At 34.8% G+C, this 10,369-nt stretch overlaps 1 protein-coding gene across 2 annotated transcripts in view; it reads right to left on the bottom strand.

Moving 5' to 3' along the window:
* unc50 (unc-50 homolog (C. elegans)) overlaps positions 1-8,992 on the bottom strand; it is a 14,038-nt gene extending 5,046 nt beyond the window's left edge. The window contains exons 1-3 of one of the 2 annotated variants that reach the window (XR_015492559.1): positions 8,852-8,965; positions 3,458-3,732; positions 475-595 (exon numbers count right to left, since the gene is read on the bottom strand). Coding sequence is in view for 1 of the 2 variants with exons in the window: in NM_200247.1 (NP_956541.1) it covers positions 475-595; positions 3,458-3,731 (395 nt within the window). In the remaining variant the exon portion in view is untranslated. 2 annotated transcript variants of the gene reach the window in all.
* Between the last annotated feature and the right edge of the window lie 1,377 nt (positions 8,993-10,369).

Here is a 10,369-nt window from a genome sequence, read left to right on the forward strand (position 1 = left end):
CAAATAACATTCATATTTTATTTCATTTAAAAAGAATAATTATTCCAAAAACTATTCCCATAATTTAATCCCCATAAGTTATCCTCAGTGTAAATGACTTTTCGCTGTCACTCGAACTAAGTCAGAGTAGTTTTACATTTATCCTGGCTTTTCCATGCCATTCAATGGTATTAGGTAGTGGCTCTGTTTTTAAAGCATCCAAAACCACATAAGTTCGTAAAAAATAAACAACAAGTCTCCAGAGGAGTTAACAAAAGTCTTATGATACAGATTGATGTGCTTTTTTAACAGAGATACTGTATATGTAATAATTTTCTTGGCTGATCTATGACTCGCCTTATGATGCTAGACATAAGGTGCATTATTACTTTTTACAATCTCCTCTAGACACGCCCCTTACTGCTGATTGGTGTTTTTAAAGCCTTGTTTAGTACAACTTTAGGTACAAAATAAAAGCATTGTGTGTCACCTTACCACATAAGTGTAGATATGAGCAACCCGACTCCAATGCAGTCGATGAAAACAACCCAGAGCAACAGCGTCAATGTCTCCACAAAACCCATATCTAGAACCAGACCAAAGCCCACCGTCGACACTGCAGATATATAACAACATCAGTTAGACAATGTGCGTCTACAACTGTGAACTGCAACTGTAAAGGCTGATTCATACTTCTGCGTCAAGTGCATGCGGTTGTCCGGCGCAGCCTTTGCGTGGTCACATAGCCCTCGCCGTAGCTGACGCTGATGTGCACCTCTTAAAATTTTTTTTTTTTTTAAAGATTTATTTTTGGCCTTTTTGCCTTTATTAGATAGAACAGTAGTATTGAGACAGGAAGCAAAGTGGGAGAGAGAAAGAGAGACAGGGGGGGGGCTAGGGTAGGGAAATGTCGTCGAACCGGGATTCGAACTCGCAACGCCCTGACGTGCTATTGCACCATTTGACCCTCTCAAAAAAATTTAACAACACATTGAAATGATGAGTAGAGCAAGCTCAGTGATTGGCCGACTTGGTAGCTGAGACGAGCGTGGGCGGTGCTAAGAACCATGAGCCTGATGGAGTGAGTGTTGACAAGTGTCGAATCCCATGAAGGAAAATTTTGTTTTGTGTTTACCATATAATTAAAGTTGTAAGTCCGCTGGTTCCCTCATGCAAGTTTTAGCTAATTGTAAAACAAAAAATACATACAAAGAAACTCGACACAGATGAACAAAAGCCTACTGCCCGCAAGCATTTTGAAAGTATTATTGCAGAGGAACACAAACCGCACGCAGAAATATAAATCACGACTACATGCAACGCATGCGCCGTGGGTCACGTCGATCACTCGATAGGGTTGGGCGATGTCGACCATATTGGCATCGTACAATGTCTAATGTGAAACACGATGGCATCGTCGTCGTAGGCAGTGGTAAATTAATTAATTATGAATAATCACTTAATTCATAACAAATTAATTATTTGTAGCCAACCGTTTTAACTACCTGACCCGCATGATCTTTGAATTAACCAAAAACCAAACCATAAATAAACAAAGATAAGTAACACACAAATTACCACCAGTCAATCAATTTTTCCACAGGAGTCTTTGGCATGCATAGGCAGAGTGATCCGTGTCATTATTAAGGGTGTCACGATCCTCCAAATCCTCGATTCGATTACATTTTCGATTCTAAAGGCAGGATTCGATTCGATTTTCGATTATGAATAATTAATTAATTAATGACCAATTAATTATTTGTAGACTACCGTTTAAACTACCTGACCTGCATGGTCTTTGTTTTACCCATAAACAAATCATACAGTAAATGAATAAAGGCAAGATACACACATAATTACCACCTGTCAATCACTTTTTTCTGCGGGACTCGTGAATAGGCAGTGATCTGTGTCGTTATAATGGCGTAGGTAAAAAAGAGGCACAACCATCAGGAACCAGCCAACAGTATCTGAGGTGTTCGCTAAAATGACTAAGTACAAGTGAGTGAAAGATTGAAGCAGTCCTCTGACTGCCTGGACCTGCTGTCTCGAGCGCATGGCTGTGAGTGCGTCCGTGTCTGTGTGGTCACGTGATGTGCATTTTCAGAGGTAGTGAGGAAGGAGGGCTGCTCAGAAATGCTACACACCACTGTGGATGTCAAATCGTTGTCGTTCTAAAATGCCATTTAAAAACAAAGACAGTGTAAACAGGGCCTGAGTGTGTACTTTTCGCGAGCGGATTTGCAACGGGGGAGGGCAGAGGATCGCGATGCCGGTGTTGTCTATTGGACGAACCGTACGTAATACATACATAGCAGACCTTGCAAAACTGTGTTTTTTTTTTGTCGACAACACGAACGTTGTCAACATAACTCACTAAAAATCCAAAATGCTTACACACCGGCGACTTCATTGAAGGGGTCTCCTGCTTCTGCAGTTTAACAAGCACTTCAACAAGCCTGTTTTTTTCCTGCTTGGCAAGCCAAGCTGACGTGACATGGGGGCGTGGCAGCATCGACGATTCTATTTTTTGATTCGATAATCGAAATTGAGCATAAATTTCGATCGATTTCAAATTTTGACACCCCTAGTCGTTATAATGCCGTTGACAAACTTGGTTGATAATACAGGTGCACAACCAACAGTATCTCAACCAACAGGTTTTCGCTAAAATTGATAAGTTCAAGCGTAAAAGCAAAAGATTGAAGCAGGGTACTGACGCTGTGACACGTTACCTGACAGATTCAAAGACTGAACAGTCGTCAGATAGAGACAAAATTAATTAAAAATCACATTTAACAACTACAGTAAGACGCGATCCAGTGGTACATCCTTGATAAACTGCCCGACGTGCACTGCTTTTAAGGGTTTTGTGCTCAAAGCACCCCATACTGACTGCTGGAGCTCAGACGTGCACGTACGCTGTAGCGCATGATAGCGTGTGTGTCTGTGTGTGTGATCACGTGATGTGTGTTTTTAGCGATATAGTGAGGGCTGTTTAGAAATGCTAGATGAAACACCAGAGTGGATGTGGATCATTTTCGTTCTGAAATACCATTTTAAAACTAAAATGCATAGTGTACACAGGGCCCAAGTGTGAATTTTTCCCGAGCAGGTTTGTGACGGGAGTGGGGCAGAGGATCACGATGTCTATCGGCGATTGAAGATGACATCGTCTATCGACCCAATCCTATCACTCGACGCAGAAGTATAAATCAGCCTTGAGTGTTATCGTTGCTATATTGTATTTAGCTTGTAAAGTTTGTTTCTTTTCTTTTTTTTAGTTTAGTTTTTAACTGAACACATCATATACTGAACCGTTCAGTGACCTAAAACTAAAATCCAAACCGAGGCATGAGAAGTCAGTGTTGTTGCATCCCTAATATGTATATCCATTTTCACAATAATTATCATCTCAAAGCAGCAAAACAAAATGCACGCATTATTAAATAACAATCAGAGAGTTATATTTCCTCACCACAGAGCCAGATGCTGAGCAGCACCAGGAACGCGGGGTCGTCTCGGGCCCACTGGTCTTTAGTCTGTTTGCGGTAGTGGAAGTTGCGGTACACTTTCTGTGGCGATGTGAACAGGTACAGCATCTGCCACACGGCAAACTCAAAATCCATCTGTCGGAAATGCAGGAGCCGCCGCAGGTATTTGTAGCGCTTAGCGCCAGCTGTGTGTCGCGCCGCATCCCGCTCACTCAGACTGCCGTTACGGTGGATCTGCGGGGAACTCGTCGGCAACATACTAGTGTTCGGACACAGAGAAAAAGAGTTATTATATGAGATTCTGGACTACAAAACCACAAATCTTACAGGCTGACTATTTGTAATTTAGTCACAGAGCAATTCCATGTAAATGTCAACCTTGCCATGAAAAAATATAAACACTGTCAAACCCAAAAGTCAACTTAATCAAATGTAATGAGTTAGAGCTGCACAATTAATCGTAAAAAGATCGCAATCTCGATTCGACCCCCTAGACGATCTTAATCCAGCATTTCTACAACTCTGCCAATCATATTTTCAAGTTCAGGAGAGATGCAAAGGCGGCTGCACGAGTCTTTTCATTGTTTCACACACGTTGCTCATCGACAAGGACAACTCTAAATGATGTTGAAAGACTTTATAGAATTTATAAGGTATAATTCACCTTAAAATGTAATTTTTCTCTTCATATAATGCTGTTTTCGCAGCTGGGAAATCACACATGACTCGAGCTGTTGACCGGGAGGTGTTATCACAGAGAGGGCAAGCGGGCAACCCTACTTAATGATAGACGCGCATGTGTCTACTTTAGTGAACAGAACCTGCATAGGCTGTAAGTAACAGGTAATAAGTTGTAAATAATATTCAGCTTATGGCAGTTAAAAATGAAACCGAAATCGTGCACATCATTTAAATAATCATATTGCATTTGGGAGTTATGATGGCGACAAGCATTTGATATGTTTTTCTTTTACAGCGAACACAGAGCTGTGCATGAAAATAATGTTTACAGTGTCAATATAACTACTTTAGCCAATATAATGTTGATTTTACCAGTAAATTAAATGGTCTAATAATGTTGTCAATGACAGATTGCAAGCATAGGCCTACACAATAGAATTCAACAATAGAAATATTATAAGTAGAATTTTTATTTTTATATATATATATATATATATATATATAATTATTATTATATATATTAATATTTATATAATTTATTATATATTTTAATATATTAAACTTAATATATATATATATATATATATATATATATATATATATATATATATATATATATATATATATAATAACAATATAATAATATATAATTAATATTTTTATATTTTAAAAAATATTAATTATTATATATTTATTATATTTTTTAATATTTTTAGAAACCAGTAGACCTACACATAATATTATTATTGTTGTTTTGCCATATGTTTGAGAAAAAACAATATTTGCTGACTCATATTAACCTCTACAGAATCATGCGAAAATTGTGATCTTTAATTTAAGCAAAAAATCTTGATTCTCAATTTAGCCAGAATCGTGCAGCTCTAAAATGAGTGGTGAACTCAAAAGTGACTGAAAGTAATTCTGCTCATTTTAAAAGAGTTTTGAACTCAAGTGTTGAAGGTAATGAGTTAATTAAGTAACTCATTACTTCAACTTAAATGGAGTAAGTTCAGAGTACTCATATAGATTAGTTTTTTAACTCAAATGGTTTGTTGCAATCGGTTTCCTCAAACGGTTTGAGTTCCCTTAACTTATTAGGTTTTACAGTACTCAGTTGGTTTGAGTTCTCTTCATTTATTGGGTTTTACTGTGCTCAAATTGCATCGTTTACTCAAATGGATTAAGTTCACAGCACTCTTTAAGATTAGTTTTTGAGCTTAAATGGTTTGTTGCAATCGGTTTCCTCAAATGGTTTGAGTTACCTTAACTTATTGGGTTTTACAGTGCTGTTTTTTTTTGTGTAGGCTTGTATTGTACAGTACTATAAAGTACTCAAAAATGTCTCTGCCAGTGTTTTCAAACAGTTATATTTGATTTACTGAAGTCACACAAGTGGCAATTTCACATCTGTCACGTCCATAACAGAGAAATCTCACATCCATAACTGTTACGACTAAAGTTTATTCATTTATTTTTTTGCGTATTGCATATGTCTCTTTCTTTGTCCCGCCTTCTTGCTGTTTTTTCTGTTATCCCATACCGGCGTGATCTGATTGGCTGCTGGTCTTGGAGGCCTGTATAAAAAGGAGCTTCCGGCAGGGTTCGGGGAGCTCATTTGTGCAGCATTTGTTGCTGGGAGTGGAGCTCCTGGAGTTCCCTTTACCCCTCTGGCCGATGACCAACATTCAAACTTGTTACCTTTGTTCATATGTTTAACTTACTTTTGAGAGTTTGAGCTTGTAGGGTTGGCCTGTCAATATATTTGATTACTTTTGACTGTTTATGTTTAGGGAGAAAAGGTAAGCTTCCTGTATTTTTCTTTAAATATTTAAAGGTAATTTAGTTCATTTACATTATGTTATTTTGGCCACCCTGAAGAGATGCTCATTTATATTTACTACTTTTTTCTATAATAAATCTATTCATATACTCTCAACTGAGTGTTCGAGTTTGGTTGTCGACCGAAGGGGATCTTTTGCATTACGTTTTTGTTTTGTTTGGGAAATCCACCACCCCAACACATTTGTTTTTCTGTTTATTATGCCCATGTTTTTTCCCCCTACACTTGAGGCATACTAATAACAAAGCTTTTTCCTCAATAAATGCAAAAATTAAAACTAAAATAAAATTAATCATGTTTGTTCTATAGTGAGCAACTCTTATCCTTTTAATTAGCATCATTTCTTTTGGGTTGTGCAGTTTAATTTACAGAATTTCTACAAAGTTTGTTGTACACAGTAAACTCGCATTCTTCTTTGGTCACATCTAGGGTTGCAACGGTATGAATTTTTTACGGTATGATAATCGTCTAAAACAATACCACGGTTTGACGGTTTCGCGGTATACGGTATTAAATAGTAATTCTCATAGCAAAGACCCTGAAAAGAATAAGAACACGTTTTCTGACTGAACAAAGGTTTTATTTCAACGAACTTTTGAAAGAACCATTTTAATAGAACTATAGAAGTCTTTTATAAAAATAAACTGAAAAATCTCCCATTTTAATAAATTAAATTAGAAGGAATAAACAAGCAGGGTCTTTTAAGATTAGACAAAAATAAACTTAAACTGTCCTTCCTTATAAGCAGGATAAATGGGAGACCAAAAGTGCAATACCAAGTTTATGGCTGTAAACATGTATTTAAAGCGTTGTTTTTTTCAGTCTAGGTTGTAATGAAGAAATGTAAGCATGTTGAGATTTTCAGGACTTAATCTTGACCGCTGAGGTGAGAGAATGTGTCCACTTGTACAATGAACAAATAAAAAAATAATAAATAATGTGTCAAAGTCCAAATAAACATGGTGCAAATCCTCAGTAAAAAAATAGATATAAATATTTACTATACTATAAATAGTTACATAACGAAACTAGATTCAATATGGAACATCCCTAGGTTTTATGTGCCAGCATGGATATGGTTCTCTGTGGATATGGATTTGGATATGGTTGTCTGCAATGCAGACAAACAGCTGCATCTTCATTTGTGTCTTTTGAAAACAGCAAGAGCAGCAGTTCGTCTTTGCTGTGTCACTGTTTTGTCATGTTTCTGTGCTGCTGTGCATGCAAAAGTACTTAGTATGAGAATTATTTCAGGCAAAACTTTTTTTTTTTGCGTTTTATTTAGCCGCGCAGAAATGTATGCCTATCTCTCATTCCGTGTTGTTCAAAAAGCTCATGTTGGTCCACAAACAAAAGCGAAACCTATGCTTATTGGTTGTGATATAGCAAGTTTGAACCAATCTGGGCATGGAGGAGGGACAATGCATCAATGTATCATGTCTGGTTTGTCCGGAGACACAGTGACGAGCGTTTCTTTGTCAAATCAGCGTTGTCAAATTTTGATGATGTAACCGCACTGATTCCGGAGCCTCTGAAAGCGAATCCGCGAATGTTATGTGATACAGCACTGGAAAGCTGAGATTCTCTTCTTTATGCAAATCTTTGAATTGTATGAATCAGATCAGCGGATCAAAAGTTATTAAACATTTAAGAGCAATACTTATTTTTAGCCGCGGGCGGCTGTCTCGGTCTTTAAGGGTTAAAACCGTTGATATGCAATTGTTCATGGTATGATAATCGTGCACGTTCAAATCGTGGTAAACCGTCATACCGGTATATTGTTACAACCCTAGTCACATCCATAACGCATGTTTATTTTCCTCATTTAAAATATAACGTGTTTACAGAATGATATTTTTCTGAATCCATAACTCTGTGGTTAGTAGTTTTTGAAAATATAAACACATGTTTCAATATAATGTTAACATATACTTTCTCTGTGAAGTTTTTACTTTAAATGTCACATCCATAATGTTGGAATTGCTCCAGTGTCTTTACCATCTCAGTGGTTATAAACTCAAAACTTTGGGTGTTCTGGTACTGCTCCCATGTTGTGGATTTCTCTGCATAAATTTTATTTTTTTACTATTATTATTATTATTATTAGGGGTTTTAACCTTTATTTACAGGACAATCACTAGGCTATTGATTTTTGGTGAAAACAATACAAAAAAAATAATAATAATATACAATAAACAAAATATGAAAAAATGAAAGCTGTTTTTCACTTTTTAATTCATTGGTCTTCCATTCATACACATTTGCTCATCATAAATAATAAAAACTGAAGATCTGATATAAGGTAAAGACAATTTGCGAATCCAAATAGGAATAAATTGAATAACATATATTGAGCAGTGTGGTTATTACTAAAAGATTACGCTGGATTACATTTTACTTAATTACAAGTTTGTTACAACACAAGTTATGTAAATTCTACAGCATTTCTGTCTCTGATATATAACTAGTCTACATCTATTATCTGATATAAGCTATAAACTATATTCAAGCATTAAGCTTCACAACAATACACTGTGAACTGATCAGTTGTACTTCCTATTAATATGAACTCCTATGTAAACATGCAGAGCTGATTCTAGATCATTCTTATTTACTTTTCACAGACAGTCTGACTTTACAAAACAACTAACAGGAATTCTACATTAGCTCTAACATTCACAAACACCAATTAAAAGCAAACCTGCAAGAAATATAGTGATGAAAAGTGATACTCAAATGCTAAACCCCTAAGCATCACAGTGTGTGTGTTGCATGGGCCTCAATCCCTCATAATAACCTGCTAAACGAGTTAGTTACTGCGTCACTCCAGCTGAATGTGTATAAATATGACACTCACCTGCTCTACGGCAGTATCAGCAAACTTATAAAGTAAATATCTTATTATCGAGGGTGTAAAAAACAATGCAGCAATCGTGACATGTCAACTTCCTGCCTTGTCCGAACACGTAGCAGCGCAAGCGATACGCTGACGCTTTTTCCTGTGTCAGTGAGGCCTTCTGGGAAATGTAGTGTTTGGGTGGACAACAGCGTTTCATGGTGTGTGATTTAGCTTAATATATTTTTATATCGTTTAAGACTTCATATGCTGGATACATATTAAAATATGCAAAAATGAGAGGTATTCGTTTGCTTTTATTAAACGAAGATTCGGATTTTTAATAATTTCAAACTTTAGATGCTATGTATAGGACGTGATCATACTTGTGTGATGCATGGACCCCTATACTAGAATGTAATAATAACAATAATAATAATAATACTAATAATGATAACAACAATAATTAAAATAAATAATAATAATAATAGTAATAATAATAATTAAAATAATAATAATTAAAATAAATAATAATAACAATAGTAATTAAAATAATAATAATAATAATAGTAATAATAAAATAATAATAATAATAATTATTAAAATAAATAATAATACAAATAGTAATAATAATATTATTATTATTATTAATATTAATAATAATAATAATAATGATAATAATAAACAAATTAGACTAGGGCTATGTAGTTTATTGTGAAACCTTATTAAAAGATTTTTTAAAAATGTAATCGTTTGCATTAATCTAGCCTACATTATTGAGCGTTTCTACTTACATTACTTGCTACTACATTTATTTACTCTCACGTTATTTTCTTTTTTATTTCAATGGCAATTTTAAAATCTAATTCATTTATTAATTTAATCAATATATCGATTGATCAGTCACAATTAAGGGGTCTAAAACAAATAATGTTCAGAAAAAGTAATGCCTTGTAATTGTTGAATAGTCTATGATTATGTATGACGAAAAAACAGCAAAGAAATATGGGTGAAAAAATAGTATACAAATATAGCAATATAACATTTACAATGTACAAATAATTAGGGATTTTTAATTATTTTTGCCATACATTCTTTTTTGTAATGCTTGTTTAGAAACAACAGATGGCGCTAATGACATTTTTTATTTTTATTTCTTTTTAATTTTTTATTAACATTATTAATTTACAAACTCAAATGGGGAATAAAAATAAAAAATATAACAATATATACACACTTCCGATCACATTTACATTATACACTGAATACACATTTTAATGTGTAACATTAAATAGAAAAAACGTTTAGGGGGGTTACACACAAAATACATAAATAAATAAATAAATGAATAAATAAATAAATACAATTTAAAAGGAAAGAGACTCAGCCATCGTTTTGCATAGTTCCTCTGTAGCCTTTTCTCTGGATACTATTTTTGACTCTAAATGTTTTACAAAGCAATTAATCAAGGGTTTACTGTTATTCCATTTACCTTTGTGTATGTAATATTTACATATAATAATAATGTTTAACATCAAT

The sequence above is a fragment of the Danio rerio genome, chromosome 6 (genome assembly GCF_052040795.2).
Source record: "Danio rerio strain M-AB ecotype USA chromosome 6, GRCz13ab, whole genome shotgun sequence".
Lineage (NCBI taxonomy): Eukaryota > Metazoa > Chordata > Actinopteri > Cypriniformes > Danionidae > Danio > Danio rerio.